Source organism: Cyrtonyx montezumae, unplaced genomic scaffold, assembly GCF_038088225.1.
Source record: "Cyrtonyx montezumae isolate F1298 unplaced genomic scaffold, pur_monq_1.0 scaffold_16, whole genome shotgun sequence".
Taxonomy (NCBI): Eukaryota; Metazoa; Chordata; class Aves; order Galliformes; family Odontophoridae; genus Cyrtonyx; species Cyrtonyx montezumae.
In genome coordinates this window covers 7,062,742-7,090,236 of record NW_027071892.1, presented here as the reverse complement: position 1 = coordinate 7,090,236, position 27,495 = coordinate 7,062,742, and the positions used below count along the sequence as shown (strand labels likewise).

At 40.5% G+C, this 27,495-nt stretch overlaps 2 protein-coding genes across 3 annotated transcripts; one reads left to right on the top strand and one right to left on the bottom strand.

Annotated features, from left to right (window-relative positions):
* Positions 1-266: 266 nt before the first annotated feature.
* Positions 267-12,353, bottom strand: CDR2 (cerebellar degeneration related protein 2). The gene is made up of 5 exons (XM_065732593.1): positions 12,038-12,353; positions 7,680-7,792; positions 3,465-3,613; positions 3,038-3,202; positions 267-1,998 (listed from the first exon to the last, which is right to left on the bottom strand). Exons 1-5 carry the CDS (start codon positions 12,114-12,116, stop codon positions 1,134-1,136), a joined length of 1,371 nt encoding a protein of 456 aa, XP_065588665.1. The 5' UTR covers positions 12,117-12,353; the 3' UTR covers positions 267-1,133.
* A 2,330-nt stretch (positions 12,354-14,683) lies between these two features.
* Positions 14,684-26,665, top strand: LOC136046179 (transmembrane protein 180-like). Of its 2 annotated transcripts, none has more exons than XM_065732599.1 (6): positions 14,684-15,019; positions 15,750-16,484; positions 18,920-19,074; positions 20,516-20,599; positions 21,718-21,861; positions 25,556-26,665. In XM_065732599.1, the coding sequence occupies exons 1-6, from the start codon at positions 14,867-14,869 to the stop codon at positions 25,683-25,685; spliced, it is 1,401 nt and encodes a 466-aa protein (XP_065588671.1). In that variant the 5' UTR covers positions 14,684-14,866; the 3' UTR covers positions 25,686-26,665. The 2 variants fall into 2 exon arrangements, with proteins under 2 accessions (XP_065588671.1, XP_065588670.1); XM_065732598.1 differs by having other exon boundaries at positions 14,781-15,019; positions 25,621-26,665.
* The last annotated feature ends 830 nt before the right edge of the window (positions 26,666-27,495 follow it).

The window sequence follows — 27,495 nt, the reverse complement described above, 5'->3', positions numbered from 1 at the left end:
AATGTACTTCTGCATGTTTTGTTGTTCAGAATTTGAATACCTATGAGCTATTATTATGGAGTGGAGGAGGAAGGTGAGAACAAGAACATGGCCCCACATTTTCTGTAGGGTATGTTCCAGCAGTGTTGCATCCAGCCTCCCACCACCCCACAGGCAGCATGGAACAGATTCACAGAAGCTGATAGTGGAAGCAGTAGGCAAACTTGTAAGATAAGGCTTTACCTGACCCATCTTGGAGTTTGTTTTTAAGCTTACCTAACACAATCTCACTATATCAGTTCTACTGCTAAAGTAGAATGACTAAATTGCAACTTCGTCTCGCCAAATACACACTAGCACATAACGTTGCTGGCCTCCACCAAAAAAAGAACAGTAGGTCCCAAATAACATATAATCAATTCACAGTATCTTGCCTCAAGTCCCCTAAATAAGAAACCATACCTAAATAGCCACACAAACTTCATGTCAAATCCTTTCTCAGTACAAAGACATTTATATTTATCCAAAGAAGAGCCTAGTTCATGTGAAAACATGGCATTAACTTCACCAAGCACAGTGCAAGCTGCTATGCTAGCTCTCCACCTCCCTGCCAAAGCAAATTCAGCTAGATTCACTAACTTCATTCTCAGGACTCAAGGAGAGGCTGCCTGTGATAGTGGTCTGGGACTTTTTGTTAATTTTCTACATAGTTACAGGGCTAGATGATCACATGCAAGTCAAAGAAAAGTTTTCTCCTGGTTCTTTGTGAGAAGTACTATACACATTTCTTAGCTCTGTTAATTTGAAGTGGACTAGGAAAACTGTTGTCAGTTTCTGTTCTGGCCAGAAATCAACCATAGTATTAAGTAGCATTGTAGTATTAAGCTACAACATTTGTTTGCTTTATAACCACTAGTTTGTGCAACAGTGCTAAACAACATTACATCTATCACTACATAGGTAGGGGACACTGCTAGTCTAACTAGCTCTTAAACTACGTGACTATGAAATTGAAAACCAATTGAAAACATTCTTTTGGAGTGCTAAAAGAAACATCTGTGCAAGGGGTCTAATGACATTCCTGTGAAGTTTTTCCCTCTTTTTGAACAACAAATTAGTCACCACCAACAGATTAGTCATCAGAACATACAGTGTCATGGCTGAGAAGAGAGGGACTTGTACTTAGATCTGTGCTCATCTATTTCTTCCTTTGTTTTTTTGATACAGCTAAAGATCTCCTTGAAGAGTGCTTTATATTCAGGAAGAGTATTTGTGGAGCTAAGTGATTCTCCCACATTCATGAATTCTTGATTGTTAGCTGAAAGATCATACTGGCTATTTCCCACATTGTCTTTAGAATACTGCTTCAGTGTTTGTACAGCTTTGTGTTTCAGAGAATCTTCATCCATTTGACACTTCTTCAAAAGTTCCTCGTATTTCACTTTCAGAGCATTGTACTGAGCATCAACTTCATTGAGTACAGAGATTCCTCGCTGCTTCACAGCTTCAGCTCTCCTGATACACGTTTCTTCATGGCCCCTTAGGATGTCTCCCCCTGCAGCACTACTCAGGAAATTTTCACTGCTGCTCCGCTTCAGCGCCTTTTTATCAAGTTCAGGGACAGTCAGAAGCCCATCATCAGACAGGTTCTGACCAACCTCCCTTTCTAAAGATTCCTTAAATGAAATGAAAAAGGATTCTGGCACCAATTTCTCTGCATTATGGATTGTGTTTTCAGATTGAAGCATCTGTCGCATTTCAGCCACTTCCACTTCTAACTCCTCTGCACGAGCCCGGTACAAGTCAATATCAACAAGCCTCTGTTCAAGGTCGCAGTTTTCTTTCACCACAAGACTATATTCCTCTTCCATTGTTACCCTCTTCTTTTTTTCTAGGTCGAGTTGGGCTTGCAGAACTGTAACTGCCTTCTTCAGGTTCTCATTTTCTTCTTCCAAAGGAGTTAGCTGACTATCCATTGAAGTAATCTTTTCTGCAAACACGTGATCATAAACAAAATACCTGAGGAAACAGAAGCAAGGATTATTATTGGGAAATACAGCTGACCACACCTAAAGTTTTCCTGCCCTAACTAATAGAAGTTTAAACTCTACATTAACATATCTGAAAGTATAGCAGTCATTTTGCCAACGTAACAGTTCAGTTAATAATCATGATTGGAATCTGTAGATACTTCACACACCATCAAGCCTCTCAGCTCAAGCAGGATGGCAGCTTTTTAACAATCTCAAATTACAGACGAGTTTACTTAATAACAAGATCTATAATTTAAGTTTCAAAGAATACTGCCTTCACTGGTACTCTCTGACCTTCAGGTTTTTACCACATCTCTCTTACAGTATGTTTTACCAATAATTGTAGAAACAAACTTCAGAATGGACAATGAAGTTCTGCAGAGTGGCAATTCCACAAACCTTTCACAGTTCAAAATAATTCCCTTATCTTTTGAATTGTCACCAAGTAACTCCTTGCTTACACTGTTAATTCCTCAGCACTGTGTGTAATTGAGACTGGAAGCCCAGACACAAATCCCATTCTCCCTAGCTGCAGAAGTACTTTACTTCTTTTATTAGCTTCTAGTAGCGAAGATGGAGACCACACCCCAGGTGACTGCTGATGGGCATACAGTGCAGTTCAGCTGGGTAGAACTGCTCTAAATTAGAAAGCAGCCCAAAGCTCCAGACACCGTTTAACCAGCTTAAGCACTGTTTTATCCAGCTTAAAATTAGAAAAGCTACTGGAGCAAGTCCACCTGAAAAGGAGGTGCCCTCAGATGTCCAGGGAAAGAAAGTTAGAGAAAATTTTGTTTAGGATAATTTACTTGGCAGTTATCTGTGTTTGTGCGTTATCTGAGTGAAAAGAAGGAGGTTCAAATTCTTGAAGGCTTTCTAGGCCAGAAGCAATGACACCACCAAACACTGCACAACTGTGCAGATATTTTCTGCTGCCCTGTTACACATCCATGCTTGTATCTAGTTTTTGAAACTTTGATTTAAATTATTTCAATATCATGGTCTGCTGTGCAAGGTAAGTCTCTTACTGGCGAAGGTCATACAGCTCCTTCAAACACGAGAAGCTGTGCATTGATCTCGGCTGCTCAGATCTCTCATGGTTCATCCGGCCTCGTCCAGACTTTTTCAGTTCTTCTACTTGCCTTTGCAGGTCATCTATGTGTGTTTGCAGATTTTCAATAGTCTCTGTCAAGCTAAAAGTGAAGAACTGCTGTTAAAACATTTAACTGTTTAATTGAGGACAGATTAGATCCCATCCCTTCACATTCCAGCTTCTCTGAAGACTGCTCTTCGGCCACAAACCATCTTTAAATAAAACTTTCAATTTAGGAGTGTTGTAGAACAACACTAGCCAAACAGCCATCAAAAAAACTGCACATACACACCAGGATTACTGCTTTTTGTAGTATCTGTTAAGGGGAGGGGAGAAGAGAGGATTGAGCTTAGGTTTGTTACCTTAATATCTTTTGTTGTGACGCTTTGCTCTCTGCAACTAGTTTTTGATTAGTGTCTTCTAGTTCCCTTGCAGTCACATCCAGCTGTTCATAAACTTTTGCATGCTGATCATTCATTTGACGCAGGAGCTCCACTTGCTTTGTGAGATACTGCAAGACAGCACTGCTGTTACAAGTCTATACTAGAAACACAGTGATAGGACTCCTATTCTGCTGTTTTGTTCACATTCATTAAAAAACTGCTATGTTTTAGAAATGTATAGGTTCCAGTGGTTGCTTTGGTTACTACCCAGTTGAAAAGGTGCAATCAGTATCTTAGCTACTTCTCTTACCTTTGTGACTGAGGTCAGGAAAGGCTGATCAACCTGTCCTTTATCCACATGAGTTGGGTTGGTTTGTGCAAACTATGTTTATGTGTTTAGCTATCCTTGCTGCACTTAAGCTATTCCCACTTCTACCACAGACCCATCCGGTCTGAGTTTGTGTTACTGCAGTCACAGCTAACTCAGCCACAAACCTGGATTTCCACATGGTTCTTTATGGAGTCCTTCTAAAAGTTGCAGTGAACACCATCATAAATTTTATAACAATGTTGACCCAACGATTTTAGCGTTTAAACTGAAATATTGGGTGGCACCATCTTGTTTTTTCAGCTTGCCTATGTTTGAATCAGCATCAGGTTCAGCAAAACGTTTTAGGATGTGGTCACACTTGAGATTCTGTGGACTACTATGTGTCAGGAAGTAGAACTAAACTGTTGGATACAATCTTTAATTACCTACAGGGAACTATTCCAGTCGCTGTAGTACTGAACAAAAGTCTCCTGCACTTTTTTTTTCAAATACAGTTCCACACAAAGCCATCTCATTTTAATCCCCTTTAGTTTTATAGTTAACAAAATTGCCTGTTAAGTTTCTAGAATTTTTTCAGAAAGCCTGGAATTCTCCATGCAAAAAGTTAACCATCACCTAAGACTTGGAATACAAGTGTACCCTTGTATCATCCCACCTAGGGTAGCACTGAGCCAGTTTAAAAAATAAATAAAACAACCCAAAGAATTTGTATTAATCAGACTTGAGAACAAAAAAAACAAACCCTTAAATATTAAATACTTGGTTGTTACATAGAATTTAGTTCATAAAGTAAATTCTGTATTACTACATACTAAATGTATGAACATCTATTGGACTTCCAAGCAGAAGTACATGTCAGCATACATACTGTTACATACTCAAAACTTCTAATATTCTACTTAACCTTTTACCTCCTTAAAAGATCGATGTGTTTATATTTTAGGCCATTTAAGAACAGATTATAAGCTAATCTAAGACTAGTAACTGCTGCATAGACTTCCAGAAGATCAACATGATAGCACTTCGCGAGATCCTTCTGCAGCCTGTGCACACGTGGCAGGATTTAACAGAAATAGTACATGGATTAGCAGTAGAATCTCAGCATGACCCACTCCAGATTAAGTTTTCCTCTTGGTCACTCTCAGAAAGAACTAGAGATCTTCATATTTTCTTTAGTAATATAAGAGTGTCTGAACGCAGAAACCAAGGTTTGGGAGGCAGAATTTGATGTCACCACTTCTCACAGTGGGCTTTTGTGGAAGTTTTAGTAGCTGAATGGAAGATGTGAAATGCTCATCTTGCATACTAAGCATCTTCAGTGCTGCTATCAAGTTGGCCTCACGTAACCAGAACACCAAAACAAAGTGTAGCTCTGGCAACACCTTAGGAGTTTGCATTTGTTCATCCTGCACAATTGAGCACCTGCCATGAAGCAGCAGTTGAGACCAGGCACTCTACTGCACAATAAAAGGAGAACCAGTTCTTTTCGCTCAGACCTCAGAAGTACTAAGATGCCGACAGGGATAAAGCTGCCCTTTCAATCCAGCATTTATTACATCTGCTGCAATTAGTTTGTGGAACACGTGTCAGTACAGAGGTCAGATACAGCAATACAAGGCAGTAAAACACTTAATATGTTAACTTTTAATAAATCAACTGTAATCTTCAGCATCCTAAAGCTTTTGACCATTCATTTTTTAGTGCAGACAACATAGAAAAATTAAGAAATCTTTCTGAAATATGGTACTCAGAAAAGTCTGAGAGTTTGCTACCTGTAAGGTATGAATTGGGGGGGGGGAATTGTTTTTTGAAATGAAAACGCTTGTCTAAAATCTGCCACAGTAGCTACAAGAACACCTCACAGAGCACCTGCATTGCAGAGAGAAACACTTTCAAATTAGGAACATCAAGCATAAACCCTGGAAATAGCATTTGCACAGTGAGGAATTCCTGATTTCCATTGGCTAAGCCAAGCAAGTAAAGAGAATAAGTAAGTCTGTCTGAACATATAAGGACATGACCCTGCAACATACCAACTACAGATCACTGCTAGAAGGAAAAACACTTCTGACCGTGTCCTTGTGCTACAACTCTCATGTAGAGAACTGAAAAAAACAAAACACAAAGCCCAAACCAAAATGAAACAAGAAGGTCTTAGTCAAATAAATGGGCTAAAACCAAATGAAGTACCACATCCTTAATAGCACTGGGCTATTTCTGTAATTAAATGCAACCTAGCAATATGTCTTGTTCCTATTTCAAGATGCCATTACAAGACAGCCACTGATGAAGTAGCTCTGCTCAATCATAGAATCACAGGGCTTGGGAGGGACCTCTAGAGATCATCAAGTCCAACCCCCTGCCAAAGCAGTTCCCTACAGCAGGTCACACAGGTAGGTGTCCAGGCAGGTCTTGAATATCTCCAGAGAAGGAGACTCCACAGCCCACCTGGACAACCAGGTTAGTTGTCTACTGCAAAGTTAGGCAGTGTTATTTCAAAATATGATTTAACTGTTAAACACTTCCTTAAACATGGTTCTCATACGGGAGTTGTACCTTGAGTAGAACAGTATTTGTATAACACATCTTCAAGTGTGCTCTCTAGATCTAAAGAATCAATCTTTCCTGTAAAAGCACTCATGGCAATGAGTTAAGTCTCTGCATAAGTGGAAAAAAAAACACCAAAAAACACTATAGGCACTGGTAATAACTACAGGCCTTTCCAACCACTGTGTCATCAAATGAATGTGATGACAAAAAACATAGTTTGATTCTTTCCACTTAGTGGAAACATCAAGGTATAAAACAAAAGTGTTGAATAAAAACATAGCTGCTTATTTGTATCAGTGTGACTATTTTAGGAAACACCTATATATTTCTAAGTCTCAAGTTTAGATTCTTTTAAGCTGCCTATTGCTACAACAATGATAAAGGTTTAAGTCCTAAGCTCCAGCTGTACAAAAATAAATACCGTGACTGTAACCACATAAGCAGTACTTGCACAAATGAATTCAGATTTTGTAAGAATTTAGCATACACCAGTCACAGCCTATTCCCTGTGATTCATACTACAGCCAAACTGAAATGCCAGACTACACTCCCATTACACTGCCAGTGTAATGGAGAAGTACTGAATATTTAATAAATGTGATTATCAGAAGCTGTACATTGCCCTCAGTTGGTAAAAATATCATTATATTGGCAAATGTTGGCTCTGCAAGAAAATACGTACCATTAAAGAAAAGAAATTGCCAAAAATGGCTGGAGTTCTCCATAACAAAGATGAGTGTTTCCAAAAGGGCAGTTCTGATTCTCCCCCCAAAAAGATGTGAGAACACACCCAGAACATTCTGCATGGGTACAGTTACATGTGTTCTTGTTGGGTTTTACTTTTTTAACTGAACTGTAGCTCCCTTTACCCCACTGCAAAGTACATATCCTCAAATTTTACTTATATCTTTATTATGCTTTTTTGTTGAGCATTTAGATTTCAGTGCAGTAATCATTAATGAATAAAATATGAAGATGCTAATTTATTGATCATATAATTTCACATCATTTTTACCCATTAACACCAGCAAAATTTGGCAATAACATTCCTGAAATAGCTTGCATTTATACAAAGAAAAAATATCAGTCGTGTCATTACACAAGCCAAATCCAGCAGGCATTTTGTGCCACAAAGACTCCATTAATGAGACAAATGGGTCTAACAATGATCAAAGCCTGTGTAAGTTTTTGAGGTAGCAGAGGCAGTTAAAGGCTGACACTTTCAAAAGAAACACCGAACAATCAGATGTGAAGAAATCAGATCTCTCTGCTTAGGTGCTGTTCTGCTACATGACTTACACCTGGATATTTACCTCTATCTCCTGCAGTTGCTCTTGATTTGTTGCATACATTTGCTGTAAAGATTCCTCTAGTTCGGTGTTCCGGTCCAGTAGTGTCTTCCCAAGCTCAGCGGCAAGGTGAAGATCTAAACAAAGAAGTCATTTCCACATGAGGTACGAAGCCAATAGCATGATCTATTTTTAAAGTATTTTAACCAATACTGAGTGGAATTTTTTTTTTTAATGACTGTGGTACTTAAAAATGAAGTTAGCTTATAGATGCATTGGCCATTCAGATACCATCTGTAAGTCAAAGTCTAAGTGAGTCCTGAAACCTAGAAGATAGTATTAAGGACTACTTCATGGCCCTTCCTTGGGTCCTGCCTCAGGTCAGACACAGGCAGCCACCTTCTGTTTGCTCCCCTGCACCTGCCCTGCACCTCTAATCCCAGCATCTCTTAACTATTTCACCGTGGCTACAACAGTCGTGCTTTAGAAGAATACACAAAAGGCTCATCAGCTGAGACTCAGGCCAAAGCTGACTGCACCCACATTTACTTGGCTGTTTTTCCCCATTACCCCTTCACCAGAGGGCTCAGGTCACACAGGATCAAGCATGAGATGAACGTTCCAGGCACTTGATGTTGAATTAGTAATATCAAAGACGCAAAACTGTTAAAGAAGTGCAGCTATTCTGCTTTTCAAGCTCATAAACCTAGGAGACAGCAATTGCTTTGCATCATTTTAAGTGTAATTTGTTCTCAGGCACTTAATCTCTATTTCACTTCAGTCACCTCTGGAGTACATAGTTGACTATAGTTGTTTCAAATTAAGAAGTCATCTGAACACCCAGGTTCTTTCTCAAGGGAGGCAGCATGAGTATTGCTGGATGTTTCATATTATGTTTAAAGTCACATGCAGTTTAAAATCTAATGTAATGTGATGAAATCAATCCAGTGTTATTGCTAAAACAGTAATTACTCTGCAGCTATTACATGTTCCAAATCCAACAGATTTCTAACATCTTACTTTTCATCTCCTTCCCATCACCTGGGCCTGACCAGGTTTCTCCTGCATGCAGGACAGCCTTCTCAGTTCTCACATAGGTATGACTAGCATCACTAATGGGAAAGAGACATAAGGAAATTCAAGAGAAACCTAGATTGTCTTCAGGAAGCCTTAACAAATGCATGAGACATACTGCAACACCCACGGTTGTACTTCGGCAAGAAAACATTTTCAGTTTTCATTTGATCAAGATGCCCTTGTTTTAAGGTGTTTCTTGCCTCTTTGCTGCCCTTTCCCAGTCCCCTTATCAGCTGGTTGCTGTGGCAGACAGAAGGCCATTCCCAGACAGCTGTGCTAACCTTCAGTTTGGCAGCAGGTCTGAAATGATCACTTGATCCAAATACATAAACCAAAGACTGAATTCAGACCTAACAGACAAATGCTTCTGCTCACTTGTCTATGTAAGCTGTAAATGTCCAGTTCAGGACAAACAACAGCTGTAGCAGTCATCACACATTCTTTAAGGTAGGAAACAAAGGACTGTAGCTGTCAGACTCTGACTAAATTCCACAAACATTATTTACAAGAAGTCATCATGTACACAAATTCTTGCTGGAACCGGGGCAGCATGGCTCACTGCCTTACACTTAGCAGTTTATCCTCACATAGCTTTCCTGTTATAGCACCCCTTGCTAAGAAACAGCCTACTACAGAGCTTTTTCCCGAGGTTTAAAGTATTTGGATAAAGAAACTTTTAAGTTTTTCCCATTTTAAAACAGAGCTCATGCTTTGCTTATCCATGGATGGATCACCTCCTAAGCAGCCAAACACCAAGCTGTTCAATCACATTACAGAGTACTGGAATCTTCAAACCCACTCAGTCCTGCTGGGAACCAGGACTCTGACTGTCAAAGTTCGCACACTACATAAATTTTCACTGGTACCCACCATCTTTAAAGTGCATCAACAATATCAGAATCACTGAAGACCATTCTTTTATATTAACAGAGTAGAACCTAAAGACCTTTAACATAACCCTCAATCCTTCCCAAGATTGAAAGCATAATGGTGGTATTACTTGCTGCCACTTCCCTTCCCAAAGGGAAAGTTTCTTTTCATGTTTAGATACATTTACAAGTAGATAGTGCCATTCTTAAATGTCCCCACACCTACGAAATTGAGAGTCATATCCACACAGTGCTTTCAATACAATGCAATAACAGAATTCACTACACTGTACTTAAACACTCATTCCGTTCATTAGGATGGCTGAAGCACAGCTGAGTTACCAAAGGAGAAGCATACTGTTTGGTAACGATGGCAGTACAGTAACATGAGGAAACCCTAACTGCTGCCCCTAAAATCTGAACCAATCTGACCCGTTCTGAAGCTAGCAAACTGCACACACATTTCTCTACATCACAGAGCACCTGCACTCCCTATAAAGAACAAATTTTAACTCAAACGTAGAATATGTTCTGATACAAAAGAAGAACTTAATTTGTCTTAAAGTCATTGCAGGATGCTAGAAGCACACAGCACTTTTACGTAAAGTATTTGTTCTATGTCCTGCAACAATTTTGCATTTTCCCTTTACACTGTGAAGATGTAAGCAAAGAGGCTTTTAGTAATGCTGCTCAGTCTTACTCGTGCCATCTAAGAGCTCCATCAGAAAACCAAATCAGACTTTGGTGACAGATCTTCTGTGGTGTTGAGAAGCCCTCACTTACTAGCACTCCTCCACAGCCTTTCAGCAGTGCTTCTGTAGTTGAGAAAAAGATAGAACATGGTACTAAACTCTTATTTCATGCTTTCATAACCCACCTAACAAAGCAATTCAGGTGATTTTTATCCTAAAAATAAGTCAATTCTTTTCAATAGCAGAATGTTGTAGTAGCATAAGATATTTAAGTAAGTTGAAGTTTAACTGTAAAGTTAAACCCTTTGTTTTTTTCCTGATCTCATACTCTGTGTTCAGATTACTCTGCTTCGTTAAAAGTAGCAGCGAGATGTAAAGAGCAGTCCTGTAGAAGAGATCCTTTCCAAAGGTCAGCGTGCTGCTGAAGATGGACCTTGCAGGAAGGAAGGCTGTTCCCATCCTTATAAGAATTCCATAAAATTGTTTTCACTGACACACGCCATAGAAATGCAGCTCTCGCCAAAGCAAAAGCTTTTGCTGCATACAGAGGCGGTGGAGGTGCTGCCCTGCCCTGAGCACCTCGGGCAGGCTGGCACGGGCAGCAGGCTTGCAGTGTGTTCAGTAATGCATTCTCACAAGCACACTCCTCAGTTTCTAAATGTGCACTGATTGTTTGGGTTGTGACAAGTTTCACCAGTGCCTGGTAAACAACCTTGCAGCTCCGTTTCCATGCACTGGTATTGCTTGGTTTTAGAATGAGGAGCACTGTAGGAGCCCAGTGTAACAGCACATTTTGCAGGTGTTCCCTCAAGGAACTTATCTGCGTTTCTGCTCGCCCATCAGTTTTTCTTCCTTTCCCTTCTAGCAGGCTGTCAGTCACTTCCCATCAGGCTCATGGGATAATCCTTTGTAAGAGATGGTTCTGGTGCTGGGAGAGCAGTCAGTGACCTCTTAGCACACCAACCCCTGGCACAGAGCACTGCCTGCCAGCTCTGGCGGAGAGCCAAGGGCGAGTACTCCACTTATTGTAGGAAAAAGTGAAGTTAAAGCAGTAAGAGGGGAGGTCTGTCACCGCGCAGCACGGATGCACCCTGCGGGTCTCCTACCGCACCATCCCTGACATGGTTAAAACAAAAAACAACAACCCAACCTTCAGATTTTCAACTCATCCTTTCGACAGCAAACAATGGCTTCAGGCTCTGACTTAGATGGATCGCTTCATAACCTGTAGCCGCGGCAGCATCCCTGCGCGGCGCGGGGCGGCCGAGCTCGGGCTGCACTCCGGGACGGGCTCCGCCAACACGGAGCGCCGTGCGGGATGCGCCCGCGGCCCGGCTGCCTCCGACAGCGGCTTGCGGGGCAGAGCCCAGACGAAGCGGACACCCGTCCCGCACATCAGCGAGCTCCGAAGGAAACGGCACGCCCTTCCCACGCCGCGCCCGGGGGACTTTTAACGCAGTTCCATCGCCGCGTGCCCGCGACTCCACCGGTGGCGTTTCGCCGTTATGCGGGGCCCCGCCGGGTGCAGACCCTGGAGCCGCCCCGCCGCCTGCAGGGGCTCGGGCACGGCTGCAGCCGCCGCTCCGTCAGACAAAGCCGGCCGCGCCGTGCCGGTACCGGCGCTCCGCACCTCCCGCCCCCGTGTGCGCGCCGCCGCCGCCGCCTCGCGCCCGTCCGGCTGCCCCGGCCCCTCCCGCCCGACCCCTCGGGTCCGCCGCCGCCCCCCTCCTCCCCCGCCGCTCACCTTGCTGCAGGTCCTGCTGGTCGTACCACGGCTCATCCTCACGGATCTCGAACTCCTCCACCAGGCTGTCGGCCAGCATCGCTCCCTTCCCTTGCGGTCAGGGCACGACGCTCACTTCGCACCGGGCGGCAACGGGGCAGGGCGAGCCGGCGGCCGCTCCTCGCCTTAAAAGCCGCCTCCGGCCATTGCCGAGCGTTTCCGGACTTTGCCGAACCTCTCCCCCTTCTGGTCGGGTTGCGCGGAGCCACCGGGGACAACGTGGCACGCTGCAGCCACCCGCCCACCGTCGGCCCGCGATTCAAACGTTACGCCCTCACCTCCTCTGCGGAGAGCCAATGGAGTGCCGTCCGCCGGGCAGATCGAAATGAGGGCCGACCAACTGGGACGCGCGCCCGTGCCGGGCGGCCAATCAGAGACAAGGAGGGGTCGGCCCGCGCTCGCCGGCCCCGCCCCTAACGACCCGCTGCGCAGCCTCCGGGCGGAGGAGGTCGGTCGGTGGCCGCGAGTGGGGCGGTGGTGGCGGGGCTGGGCGGGCTGCCGGTGGGGGGCTGTGGGGCGGCGGCGGCGGCGGCGGCACGGCGTGCCCGGGTGCGGGGAAAGGCGTGGCACATCGGCGTCCACGCCGGGAGTCCTTGCGGTGCGCCGCAAGGCGGTGCCCGGCCCCGCGGCTGTCTCCACACGCGCAGCCCCTCACCGCCTTCCCGCCGCTGCTCGGGAAGCAGAGCGGTGGGCGCGGTCCCCGCGGGTCCGGTGGGCGCTCACTGCGCGCGTCGTCCCAGGGCGGAGAGCCGCGCCCCGCAGCGCCCGTACAGCCGCCAGGCTCGGGAGCCCCGGCCCGGGCAGCCGCGGCATCACGGCGGCCGCGCGTAGGGACGCGGCGGTGCGGTGCCGCCCGGTGGTCCGCTTTCCCCAGACGCGTGCTCCGGGCTCCGGGAGGTGCGGCTCTGTCCGGCACCTGTCAGCTGAGCGTGCCCCGCTGAGGGCTGGCTGCTCGCACGGGTGCTCAGCGTCTCATCCATTGGAGAGCGCCTCCATGGGGAGGTGCGGCCCCTCAGCTTCTCATCGAGCCGCTTCGCGGTGGAGATGCGGGACCCGATGTGCAGTTAGCGCAGGGGGCCGTGGCAGGTCCTGTGTGCTGTTCTGAGTCACGGCTCTGAGTTGCATTGTGAGGCTCCTGCGGGAGAAACGATGCTTGAAGTTTTCTGAGGTTGTGGGAGCAATTTCTTGTTTGTGCGTAGGAAGGAACTGAGTCAGATTGGACGAGAGGAGAATGTAAACGCCGAGCGCGTTTATCGGTGCTCGTGGGTTCTGAGGGAGAGACCCCGCAGTTCCACGCCGGGAACCCACGCAGGGTTACAGCTGGACTGCAGTTCTCCAAAAGCCCCAAGATCTAACACTGAAATCACGAAGTGCATTGGTGAAGGCAGTTTTAAAAAGAACACAATGCTTAGCAATAATAAACCCACCATTTTTGATATTCCCTCTTTTTAAGCATAAGCATTTCACACGGGCTTCTTCTCCATAACCTTGTTCTCCTTTGTAGGTTTCTCAGTTCAGTTTATGAAAACAAACTTGTTACAGAGGTGCAAAGTGTAATCACCTGGAAATGGAAGATTCCATGAAAATTAAACGTGACAACATGCATGACAGCCACACTCAATCATCTGAAATTGAGTCATATTCGTACAAATAAATGGCCTTTAGATGGTTGTTTGAAAATTGCATTTTGGATAAAATTGTTAATGTGCGAGGGAGGAAAGGGTGAGCAGTTGGCAGCAGGTTGTGTAGCTCTGAAGTTAGTGTGAGTATTAAGGCTGAAATGTGAACCTGAATCACCTCCAAAGGAATGGCAGATAGCTCCTCTCAAAAGAGATGCTGAGGTGGATAAAGCCTCAGTTAAAAAGAGTGAAGAAATATTTTTGTCTTGGGATTCTAGAATCCAATCTGATCAAGAGCCACAAAGGGAATCTGCTTTAGAAGGTGGTGCTCCCTGGGGCTGGCTGTCCCCACAGGTGCTTTGCGTCACACACACTTCAGCTACTCGCTGGAGGTACGCAGAGCTCAGCAGCTTAGGAAGTTGTTGGCTGAAGCTCTGGTTTATCAGACAGCTCTGTATTAAAGAATCTCTGCTATTTAAACATACTTGAATGCTGTGCTGCTCTGCATGAGTCATTTTCTGGATTTTATTTACGCACTGTCTCTAATATGAAAACGTTTAGACTGTTAAAAAGTGTTCTGATATCTCTGTGGCTTCTGTTCATCCCTGATTTGTTTTGTAGGTGTAAGTATTGCTTCCATGCTCATTAACTATTTCATAGCATTTCAAAATACAAAACCCAAACTTTACATTTGTTGTGAAAGGAATGCTCATCCAAGCATTTGCTGCATTTGACATTCACAGCAATGGATCGTGTGGGGCTGTGGGCTGACTCACTTCATTCCTGCTTACAGCTTCGTAGCTTTAGAACTACGTAGCTAGCAAGATGTAAAATGTGTGCATTTACTTTGACCTCTGCACCAGAATTAGTGCTTGCAATAACAAATTTTTATGTGCCCAGTGCAGAAATTATTCTCTTAAAATTTTGTCTACTCATTCTATTGACTTTTCACTGATTAGGTTAGAAATGTCACTGAGATGATATTTTGCTTGGTTTTGTGCTCAGTGTTTTACGACTGGGAAGGGAGGACGTGGAAATTTTCCAGCTAGAATCTGTCTCTACACCACTGAAACAAATCTTCCTGTATCATTTTACTTTGGAAAATTACTTAACCAACTATTGCAGTTCTTTCTTGCACCTTGAGGAAGAAGAGGTTCACGCGGTTGGGAAGATGAAGCTGGCTTTGGACATCCACCCCAACGCTCTGGCATACTCCATGACCACGTTAGGTGCAGGAATGATGAACAGTGTCTTTAATTTCTACTACGTCAAGCTTTTCCTGAACCGGTACCGGATTTCAGAAGTAGCCTTCCATCAAGCACAGGTACTGTGCACTGGGCTGTTTGATTTCCCTGGTATGTTTGCATCTGTGTAACAAAGGTGAAGGTTTTTGATTTGTTTTGTGGTGGCATTTCTTATTAATTCCTTTAGAATGCCAGGCAAATAGTTATGCAGTACCTTTTATTTTTTTTTTATTTCATATGCAAATGAATGTCCATATGAAACACATTATTTACAATCTTTAGAAACTCAAACTTTTATTTGCTGGAAAGATTTGCTTGAAGTAATGTTTTAAACTAATACATCCCAGCTGCAGAGGTACGTTTGACTTCAGTGCTTTCCTATGGGTTGTTCAAGTACTTAAATACTGCCCCTGTTCTGCAGGTCGTTAGCAGGGTGTGCGGCTCTTGCTGTAAGTTCTGGATGGCACTGAGCTAGCTCATGTTCTCATGTTCTGGATCACTTGTGGGGTTTGCATGGTGGAGCTCAGGTGTTGGAGCTCTCGAAGGAGTGAGGCTGTAGCAATGGTGAATTGCCTGTCATTGGGCACTGCCTACTTGTTTCAGTTATTTTGTTTTACTTCAGAATTGCTGTAAACCTTTAAATACCAATGATAATTTGGTCTGGAGTCTGTTTTTACTCTTTCATCTCCTTTTACTCTTTGAGTAGAGATTCATTACGTAAATATGGTGTTTATTACTTCTTTGTATAAACTCAGCAGAGGAATCACACTGATGATAAATTGTGTTGCATTTCCTGCTTGTTTGTCACAGGTTGTATTTATGATATGGAATGCCATTAACGATCCTCTTTTTGGCTATATTCAAGATAACTCCAGATTGGCATGCTGCTCGAGACGCCAGTTTTCAATTCTGTATGGAGCTCCATTATATGCATTAGCCTTTTTGCTTCCTTGGTTTCCTTGGAAACATTATGAAGAAGGTGACTGGCTAAGTGGTCTGCACCTCATTGTTGCACTGTGTGCCTTTGATGGCTTGCTTACTTTTGTGCTGCTAGCGCAGTGTGCGCTCTTTGCAGAAATTTCAACAAGACATGAAAGCAGGCTTCAGCTTATAAAATACAACCAGGTGGCAACATTGATCGGATCCACAAGCGTTCTCTTTTGTGGCCTGATATCAGATAATATGGAAAATTTTGCTTATTTTCAGGCTTTTGCTGTTCTGATTGCAGCATTAGCAACAGCTTGTATGTATTACACAGGCAAATACAGTACCAGTCAGTATGAGCAGAGAGGAATCCTGACCGAGAACGCCGATCGAGAAAGTGGTGACAGAGCTCTCTCCTGGTCCTCCGTAATTTCACTGACCAAACAGATTATGACAGAAAAAAACTTCTTATTTTTTGTTACTATGAACTTCTTCCAAGTTTTCCACTTGGCGTTCTGCAACAATTTTATGATGATCTTTGCGGATAACCTCATTCCTCAGGATGTCCTTTCTTCTTCAGTAAGAAGCATCATGTATGGAGCAGGCTTCATTTGCCCTCAGGTAGGCAGGATCACTTCATCACTTTTTAAATTTCAGAATACAGGAATGTGATGTTTTATCTGTCCTCACTGGATTAAGGTGCCCATTTACGCTGCTTGTTGAAAAAATGCTGTATCCTACATCCACAATTGGCCATACTGAGAAACAAATGCAGTTCAGTAATGCTTTAAGAGAGGGAGGTACCCATAGGTACAAGCTGATGTGATGGAAGGCTGGCTTGGGGAGCAGGCAGGCCAGTAGAAAATCATTTTACAAGAAGGTGAAATGTGAACATACCAGGAGTCCTACAGGGTTCGTAGTACCAAAGTATAAATGAGGAAATACATGACCAAGATAAAAACTTTCTAGAAGCAAAATTATAGAATTTTGAATACTTTTCTCTTTGGTGTTGATTTTCAGTATATGATGAAAAAATAATCTCTTCTTCGGTGAGTTTTTGAAACAGTGCACAAAAAAAAGACTGGAAAGTTTATCAGTATTAACAGCGTTGTTGAAATTCATTTCTCAGTCATAGGGACCAAACAAAGTTGGCTGCTTTTGGAGAATAATACGATCCCATTTGTTTTGTTGTTTGGCTGTGTACACTTGGTATGGAGACAGAAAGTTTCTGGACCCCAGACAGTGATGGGAGTAGGAGGAATGAAATGTGTAAGAAGAGAACCCAAACTACTAATGTGTAAGCAAAATAAAAGCAGCAAAAATGTGTCCCACAGAATGCAAACATTCTTGTCTGCAGTGAATAAAAAAATCCTGTTTCTTCCTTTCTAACTTTTTGCACTGGATTTTTAAAACTTTCCCTGTGTTTACTTGTTGGATTTCTGCAAAACTGAGAACACAGACTTCCAATGCAGGCACTGTTGGTGCTGGGAATTTCTGAAAATTTATGTTCTTAAAGTCGTAATGCTTTTCTGTAGGAAGAACTTACAAGAAGGAGCAACTGGAATTCACCATTCAATTTCAGCTCTTTTCTGGCTTTTGCATGTATAACATGGAATAATAACTTTTTTCCTTCTCAAAGTCTTTAGCATACCTTTTCAGTTCCATAAATTAAATATTAATCATCCCAACTGTAATCTTTGCCATAGGTTTCAGGGTTTGGGGTTGCTTTTTTTTTTTTTTTTTGTCTGTGGCTCAAACAAGTACAAACTTTGGAAGTAAAACAGAAACTTCAGAAGTAAGGAAAGCTGAAATATGCTCAGTATATAGCAGTCCCCAGTGCTGAGGAAATCAGTGTGACAGTGTGAAGGGAACAATCTTTCAGAGGACGTTTGTCTCTGCTCCCCAGAGACGCTTTGTCTCAAAGGTCACTGAACCATAGAGAGTGTGCTGTGACCTTATTTGTCTCAAGTTTTGTTCCTTTGAGTTCAAGATATAATAAGAGAATTCTCTGGTGGCAGCGTCCTGAGCTTCACATACTGGAAAAGCCCCCATCCCCTGTAAAACAAAGCCCTTATGGATGGTGCTCCAGAGGCCTGTGCTAAGATGGACTATAGCTTCTCTCTCAGGTTACTTTTAGCAGTGGATGTAAAAAGTAAAACCTGCCTTCCAGGGAGAACCTGTTGCTGAAACAAAGGCAAACAAATTTAATGTAAAGCATTATATAGTTGCTGTTTTTCTTAGAAACATGCTGTCTTAGAAATATGCAGGTAACAAGGGATTTTCTAAAGTGCTTCCTGAGGCAGGGTTGTTTCTCAGGTACAGAGAGAGAAGATCATGATTCTTACATTAGCACATTACCTAACACCTTAGAATGTATAGTATAAGCACATTTGTGCAAAAACCAGAGAGCAGCCTTGGGGGAGAGTATGTTCAGTTTCTTTCAGTCAGATTTTCTTACTGTATTAACTTCCTGGATAGTTAACTTCTCTGATGACTGGTTTATGCAGAAATTTTGAGGTTTAAAATTGTATTTGCCATAGTAATTTCTGTCTGATGGTTTTATTTGTTGTGTCAAAGCATTTAAATGTGAGAACAAATGTACAAAGAGATTGCCTTCTTGTTTTTCATCTGAGCATCACACTGACCAGGGTGGAAAACCAATCAGCAGTTAAAATTCAAATAGCAAGATGCTTATTTTCAGTTAGTGTACTGCAAAGTTAATTGTTTAAGGTGTATCATACCCATAAAGATCATGGGCATTAAATGATAGTTAGGCAGTGTGGGGAGCAGTACTTTCCTTGGGTTGTAATGGTTCTGATTTAGCTGGAGCAACAGGACCATTCATACCTGGTAAGGGTAACCGAGAATGATCCAGTAAATAGATCTCTGTTCAATTTGTGTCTTTATTTGGTTTGTACTTTTTAGGGAGCTTTTTTCCTTCTCCTTTAATGTGTAGTAATGATTTATTCACATCTGTTCTGTCCTTAAAAGATCTCTTAATGCTGAAATACTGTCTATGTCTTTTCCTCATATATTTATATATGTTTTCTTTTTAGTGCCTTGTTCTTCTTAGTCACGCTTCGTTGAAGAAGTTTGGTTATTACAGAATCATCTTGTTTTCCTTTTACTTTGAAGGAGTAGCTGCTGCTGTCATGTTTGTTCTAGGGCCAGAACATTATTATCTCTTGGCATTTTATCTTACAACAAACATGTAAGTAAGTACCCTTCTTTTTTCACAGATGCTAGTTAAACTCCGACAGAGTGGACACCTGTTTCTATAACCTGCAGATTTAAACACTGATGTATTTTTTTTCCTTTCTGTTCTGTTTTGTCTATCAGAGGAAACTCAAAACTGGTTGCAACTTCTCTCAGCTTTCACTTCAGCTTTTAATTTCTTAATCCAACCAATTAAAAGAAAAAAAGCAAAGCAAAATAAAAAAAAAAACAAACCCATGAAATGTGCAGAGTAACTAAGGTTGGCAGCCAAATCCCTCCAGCTGAATCTCTGTTTTAACATAAGACAAATTCAGATTCAGGAGAAGCAGTTCTTCTCAGCCACAGACAGAGATCTCAGTAGAGGAACTCTTCAGAAAGCATTTGCTGGAGAGCCTCAGACCTCATTTGGTACTGAATGAACACTTGTGGATTGCACTGCAAAACAAGTACCAAAAAGTCCACTGCGTAACCAAGACTGAGTCACGTTTTCGGTGGTAGTGGGGAAATATGATGCCAAGAAATAGAACTTAATTGAGGAAGTATATAATGACATATGCATAAACTTAATTAAAAATAAAGACCTGCTTGTGTACAATAGTTTGTTTTTCTCTCATTTCCTATTTCATTGCTGCACTTCTACATGTTCTTTCCTACCCTTTTTTTTCTCTTGTTTTCGTTCTCATTTTCAGTATTTCATGTGCTACTGTACACTGAGCTGTGTGGCCAGTAAATTGCATTTCATTACCTGCATACTTTAAATGATGAAGATATATTTGGATTTCCCCAGGAAAATCTTATAAGGTACTTAAAGGCTGTATAAAGTGTTAATTGTTCATACCTCTTGTAAGTAAAAGCTTATAACACAGCCAAAATGTAACAAAAAGAAGAAATTCTATTATTTGAATATAATAGTTTCAGTTCAGCATTTAACTAAGATCATATTTGTATATGTATGTACATACATAAATTTATACGTATGCAAAATGTGAATGTGTATAGGTATGCATCTAAGTTTTTCTTGTTCTAATTGTACTGAGAAGTTTCTTACATGCAGTCTTTCCAGTCTTTTCCAGTCCTTCTCAGATTTCAAGAGGAAATTTTCAGTTTTGCTTTCTTCTATAGAGTTTCTTCTCTTCATGTCATTTCAGATGATATTTAGAGATAACATCAAGCAAGTATTTAAGACTTTTTTCATCAGTTTCCAGGAAAAAAAGCCCTTTTAGATATGCATATCAATTTCTGGTTCACAATTAAGAACAGATCTAACAATGCTTTCAGAATTTGTTTCAAGACATATTGCCATGTTTTAGTGTCAGCTTTGTATGTTTGCAGAAATGTTAGTACGGTTGGGTGTACGTGTCAGATTAGGCATAGATTACCATTTTTTAATAGGAAAATGTGTACTAAAATATCCTAAATGTTTTGTCTTCCTTTAGGGTAATTGTACAAGCTTCATTTAGTTTGTTCAATTTGCCTTTGGCAGATATTGTTGATGCAGATTTAATCAAGCACAAGCGGAGGTATGTCAGTCTTTACTGTTGTTCTTGAAGCATGTATATATATTTGCCATCCTACTCTTCAGTAAGTTAGATTATGTCAGGGTTAAGGCAGTAAATGATCTTGGGTGCTTGTCACAGAAGTACTTTCTGTGAGAACAGCTTAGCACAAATAAAGATAAGAACTTGAATGAAGTTTTCTGCAGTTATTTCAGCAGAATCATCTGAACAATTTATTAGGTGGTTTCCAGTTTTAATTGCACTATTGTATACACCAACTTCTTCATGTTTTTTTATCTGTTTCTTGTCAGCTTATTTCGTAACCCAATGCATCTGTTGTCACCTTTCTGATACAGAAAAAGAGTTTAAAAAGTTTAACCTGTGCTACTCACAGTGCAAATTTCAAAGTCTGAGTGGCTGCTGTTATCTCTCTGAAAGAAATCAAAGATAAAACCTGCAGAGACCTTGCATATGACAACTCGCAGATCTTTGGGTTTTATATCAAAGTGCAAATAACTTCCTGCTGGTTCCATCAATGATTGTATTAGTGCAGATTCAGTCTCGGTCAAAGGGTATTATTATTATCACAGTGCAGGTGACAGAGCACTGGCACAGGCTGCCCAGAGAGGTGGTGGAGTCTGGACGCCTACCTGTGCAACCTGGTCTAGGGAGCTGCTTTGGCAGGGGGGTTGGACTCGATGATCTCTGGAGGTCCCTTCCAGTCCCTACAATTCTGTGATTCTGTGAAACGACTTCACCCTCAAAGGTGATAACTGGTACAGCCCTTTTTTTTGGCCTCACAAATGTATTCTTAAATTGTAACTGATTTTCCATGCAGTGTTCAGGTTAGCTTAGTTTCAGAGCTAACAGTTGAACTTAGCTCCAGTTATGACTTGCACCCAAGTTGTATGAACCCCAGAGATGTTTTACCTTTCATTTCCACAGAAACTGAAATTTTGTTGTGATAGCTGGTCAGTGTATGACATGTATGAAATACAGCAGCAGTGTATGAAAGACAGAGCTAACTGTCACGATAGTTAGCGTTTGCACATTAACAGGATTTGAAGTATTGCTATTGTAATTGAGTCTATATACCCATAATACAGTGTTGTGTATTTATTTTTATTTTCTAAAATATTTAGATCACCACTGTCCTCTATGGTTTTTGGTACCAATGCTTTATTTACCAAGCCTGCTCAGTCTCTGGCTCCAATGCTTGTGGTTACAATACTAAATCAATTTGGCTATGAGAACTTGAATAATGAAGTTACTCATCCTGATCCAAGGTGAGTTCAAAAGGGGTACTTTTAATCAGAGGAACTGAAGTGAAATAATTCTCTCATACAAAAAGCATATTAATCCACTGTTTGTTTTCACCAACTGCACTTCAGAATTGTAAGTGCTTCAAAAACAGTTTTCAATGTGTTTTTTTTTCAGATAGAAATAGGAATGTTTTCTAGTTTGTTGAGGTTTTGTTTGTTTGTTTGTTTGTTTGTTCTTTGTGAATAAACCTTCTATCAAGCAATGCTCTTGAGGATATCTACCTAATTTTGAGGGGGGAAGAAAGGATACATTGCAGTATTTGACCACCTCTGGTTTCACTGTGGAAAATAAAAAGAAATGTTTGAGATTACCAAATGCTACCTATTAAGATAGATCCAGTCCTGGCTGCTGTATTTTGTTGTAAGTCTATTTCCTTAAGCATATAATCTTAATTGGGTTGCAGTTAAGATATATTTCTTATTTGAGAGAAAGCAGTTTAATCACTGGAGGGAGGGAATTTCATTCAAGATGAGGTATCATTTTGACTTCAGTACTGCTTAACATTCTAATGCTAATGATTTCATTGCTTTCCCTAGAGACCTTAATACAGAGCATAAAGCTGTGGTTGCTAGTTAACACACTATAAATGCATGGGCTTTTATAAAAACAAATTATCAGGATTTACACTAAAAAGGTCATAGACTTTTATGACCAACAAGAGGAAGTGACAACATACAGAATAACCAAAGTCAGGACTAAAAGGCAAAAATCAGTCTGTTTAGGATTTGCTTGAAAGTACAACGTACATATCCTAGGAACTACATAGCTACTCTAAATTCTGAGTAGAATTTACATTTGAGGAATTTTCTAAATTAAAAAAAAAAAGAAGAAAAGCACAGCATAAAAGGACAGCGGGTGGTCTTCTGAAGAGCATTCTGGCATAAGGAAGGCTTAAGTTTAAAACTGTGCATTCCGTAGACAGACAGACAGAGAGAAGATGTGAAGAGGATATGAACCTCATTATAGTGTCCAGTAAGATATTGCTACTTTCATAAGAGCATTGTGATTGAGTGGATGCTGGATTGTTGTTGAATGTATCAATCTGGAATGTTCAGAGAAGTTCAGATTTGAAGCAAGAAAACTGCAGATCTGATCCAACTTAATCAGAGAAATGATGTCTTTGTGGATAGTTTTAAAATCACAGTCGTTCTAAGTAGAGTCTGGACTATAGGAACAATAAATTTGTTGAATATACAGTTGAAATACTTTGCTCACTCTCTGAAACCTGTATTTTCCATTGAGTGATGTTGAAATTGGATTTATTTAATTAGTGCAAGGAACAGGTACAAAGCTGAGATTCAGAGAACATTGCAAACACAATGTCTGCCTGTCTATCATCATATCTATCCCCTCAAAAATAATTTCTGAAGTATGAAGCAGTCTGCATGCATTGTCTGCATGTGTGTATCAGTGCATATGTGCACGATACCCTTAAAATTTGAGGACTGGCTTGTAGGTAGAGTGCTTGTAGTTGTTTGTTTTGTTTTTTATTTTTACTCCATCACCGTAACAACAAATATTACCTGTCCCATACGGCTTGATTTTTACTTATAATCATTTTATTTTATGTTTTGCTATTGGAGAGATACATAGTTTAAAAACTCCCTCTTCTGGAGAGCTACTGCAACAGCAGTTAACTTCTACAAATTTGCTTTTCAATCCGTTGTTCATTGAAGAGCTCTTAGCGGCACTTTAAACCGCTGATGCATTTGTATTGAATTGCTGGACTACATCACTTTCTATTCAGACTGAGGGAAGCCTGGGGAAAAAAATGTGCAAAAAATGACTGAAGATGGGAAACTTCTGAGGTTACTGGTACAACTCATTACTGTGATGACATGTGAGCTCTGCTCTTGATTTATCCCAATCCCTTCATGAAATATTTTCCCCATTCATTGTTCTCTACTATATATATTTTCCATAACTTGAGGTTTTAACACAACAATTGTTATTTTATTAAACCAGTATTGTTCCACTGAAATCAAATCAGGATTGCACTAGTGAAAGTCAGTAATTTGGCACACGTTCTTTCTCTTTTGTATAAACATGGAAGAATTTGTATAAACACGGAAGAATTTAGTATTCAAAACTGCAGTCCTCTTCAGCATGTAGAACAGGCCAAGTACAAATCCCACCATGCTCTTTAACCATGTTTTAGTTCTGTCTTCAGCTTCAGATAGGTAACAAATTTGCCTAAGGCATCCCTGCCAGCACTGCTTATACCACTACTCATTGGCAGTTGTGATGGCGGTGTGTATGATGTGGCCCTTGTTTACTTGTGCTGAAAATGCAATTGAATATGGGCCAGTAAACTTCCAAGTGGTAAACTGTTGCTGCTAATAAATGTTGGCTGTAGACCAGTGACCTGCTAATTAACAGTTTGCATTTCTTAAATGCTATTGCCTGAGTAAGTAATTCATTTGAAAGCCTGTGTTGTTGGTTTTTTTTTTTAATTAATTAATTTATTTCTTTAATGTAGCATTAGCACGTACATGATTTGAGATAAATTGTGATTGATGTGGGTATGTGCATGTATGTACTAAAGAATAAATCTGGGTTACACTGGAGATCATGAGCATTTTTCTGTTAAATACAGTGAGAGATGAATTGATTCTTTTATGATTTAGATAAACTCTTAGATTTTATTTAAATCCCTGATCAATTTTACAGGACTTTTGTTTACAGATTTCAAGGTTTTTTTGCATCATGTCCATAGCTGTTCTGTGAGTCTCCAGTGTCATCCCTGAATACTAAGAAAAAAGTCAATAATAACATAAACTGGTTTTCTGAGAGAAAGATAATTTTGGTCCTGTTTCTCGACTTGAGGTGACTTTCCTGATATTAAAGTAATTAGAATCCAGTAATGAACCGAATGTCAGTAGATTATTCTAGTTACTAGATGAATGCCAGAACGTGTGCTTTGAGATGTCAGAAGACATACTGGATAACAGAAGAAGAGTTATTTATCTTTCATGTTCTCCTTTTTGATTCATAGTTGCCGATGCTTTTGTTCCTTAAGATTTAGATCAAGGAGTACCATTCATCCAGGAGAATAAATGAGAATCTATGTATCATGTCAGTGGTTTATGTTATCTTGTAATCATTTATTTCAAAACAGTGAGATGAAATTCTTCTATTTCAAGCAGCCAGTTTATTACACCATACCTGAGTTTTGTGCATTGTGACTCCCACCTAGCATTCAGCAACTGCAGTAATATACTGCATGGATAGCAAGTAGTTCAGATGTTAAACAATTTCATATTAAAATATTTGCTCCTACTACTGTTTTTGTTTCTCTTCCAGATCTCTCAGTCTCACTAAACCTTCTCAAATGCTCTGTTCTATAGTTGAATCGTACTGCTTTAAATTAATTTCTGTATTAAATAATACAGATGTGTAGTGGTTATCTCATTTCCTCCAGACTATTATGGGAGAAGTAACGACTATAAAGTATGTATTGTTTGTAGAATCAGAAAATATAAGTGAAATATATTTGATATCTGAGATATTTCCTTTATTTAGAATTGTTTGTTCACAGTAATGTGTGTGTGAATATTTTTAAAGCATTCATCTTATATATTTTGATATAAAATGACCACGGAAGTAAATTCTTTATCTTCTTCATCTTGAAAACTGTGTTTTCATGTTTTTCACCAGTCTGTTTTTAGGTCTTCATGATGCCATGTTCTATTTGATCTGTCTGGTTCCGCTTTGCATTGCAGTCGTACAGATCCTGACGTGGACTCCCTTTTCGATCCAGAATAGTCATATGACCTCTGCACACTAAATGTTTACCTTTTGGTCATGAAAATATCTGATGAACCACACCAGAAAAGACTTAGCATATTTTAAATGTGAAAAAGCAAGATTGCCGTAAGTGGACTATTAGACCAAATACAGTTTGGGCCACTTCAATTACATCACACCCTTCTCTGTAATGGAATATAACAATTCACATTCAGCCTTAATGATGAGCCTGTGTAGAGATGGGGTTTGAGTTCAGATATTAGAATGTATTGTGCTTTATCCATAATGACTACTAAAATCATTCCTGGTATATACTGGTCACTGTTACCTGCTTTGAAGAATGGATATGGCATATCAGGTGAGGGAATGCCAGCTCAGCACTTTGAATTCAAGGCATTCATGTTCTTAATGTTACTGAAAGGTGGTGGATGGATTCTGCCATACCTGATAAAATGTCAGCTCTCTGGGGTTAGTCCACAAGAGTCCAGAGGGATATCCCTCAGGGATGGCAGAGAGATGAAGAAAAAGATGGAGATGGTGTCCAGCTGAGCAGAGTCAAGTCAAATCTGCCAGCTGTTACAGGAAGAGACAACAGTAATTAACCACCCTGTAAAAATCTCTAAAACTAAATAAGAAAACGATCAAAATGTTATTCAATTAAGTAATATGGAAAAGGCTCCATTTTGGCTTTCAAAATGTCTGCAGTTGGTGGCAGGTAGATGTAGTTCCTTGATTTTTGAATGGGAAAATGGTTTTGAGGTATGATGATGTTAGTTTATACAGAATGTCATTGTGGTTATAAAAACAGCATATGGATACAGCAGTGATAAGTTAGTTGGGACAATTCCTGGTGCACACATTAAATCAAATTCTACCTGCTTACTAGTTTTAGATCGGCAAATTCATTGATGTGCTTACCGTTGAATTTAAGTAATTAATGATTCATCCAGTTGATGTTAATTTCTGATTTATCCTTTCCAAAATCTGTTTCAGGCAAGTTTTGAAATGGATCCTGTGATTATTTTTATTTTTTATTTTTTGTAGAATAAAGGTTTATTTAATGCAATTTCAGAAACATTGAATCCTATCTCTATTTCATGCATGCTGTCCTATTTCTCTTTCTATGAGGGCAGGAAAAAGAAAGCATGTTTCATCACACTCATAACTGATCTAAAAAAGAAGTGAAAAACTGTTTAAATTCAGGTGGTGGTCTTACTACAAGAAACAGTGATAGAAGCTTGATGACAGGATTTTATGATTGACGTAATTTGTTGTCCATTTCTGTCATTCATTAAACTTTGTTATCCTTTGCAAATCCCACATGGTTGTTTTTGGCCATGAATCAAGTGAAGGATGATCAAATTCAAAGTTCAGTGTCTTATAACAGCTGGTTTGCCTGCTTTCTCTCCCTGTTAGCTCATAGTATCTGAGTTGGAAGTCTCACTGCTGGAAAAATGCCACAATTTATTCTTGATAATTTAGGAGTGTTTAAAATAGCTTTATAATGATAATGGGAATGTAAGTATGTATAATATAAAATAGGAAGTGCTTTGATAACTTCAGAGGATGGGAAGTGTGATGCTTTAATCTCATTTCTTCATAGAGTTCCTTTATAAATTCTGAGATTTTTGATCTTAATACACAATATGACGCAATAATATACAATATTACAATATGATACTTATTGAAAATTGATATGGTGTCTATCAAATTTAAAAGGATGATGAACCTATGAACCTATGTTTATTACTAATATGTTACTATACTGTAATTACTACATATTATAGTGGTAATATGATAGGATTACTTATGAACTGAAAACAGAGTAAATGACATCAAAGAGTGTTTAA

What these genes read in the sequence shown, in the direction of transcription:
- CDR2 (XM_065732593.1), bottom strand. Translation starts at nt 12,116, where the DNA reads ATGCTGGCCGACAGCCTGGTGGAGGAGTTCGAGATCCGTGAGGATGAG. An exon ending in CCAGCAGGACCTGCAGCAAG is followed by an intron (nt 7,793 to 12,037) that starts GTGAGCGGCGGG and finishes TTCTTTGTTTAG; the next exon opens with ATCTTCACCTTGCCGCTGAG. An exon ending in GAGCTGTATGACCTTCGCCA is followed by an intron (nt 1,999 to 3,037) that starts GTAAGAGACTTA and finishes CTGTTTCCTCAG; the next exon opens with GTATTTTGTTTATGATCACG.
- LOC136046179 (XM_065732599.1), top strand. Translation starts at nt 14,867, where the DNA reads ATGAAGCTGGCTTTGGACATCCACCCCAACGCTCTGGCATACTCCATG. An exon ending in TTAATCAAGCACAAGCGGAG is followed by an intron (nt 20,600 to 21,717) that starts GTATGTCAGTCT and finishes TAAAATATTTAG; the next exon opens with ATCACCACTGTCCTCTATGG. An exon ending in GTTACTCATCCTGATCCAAG is followed by an intron (nt 21,862 to 25,555) that starts GTGAGTTCAAAA and finishes GTTTTTCACCAG; the next exon opens with TCTGTTTTTAGGTCTTCATG.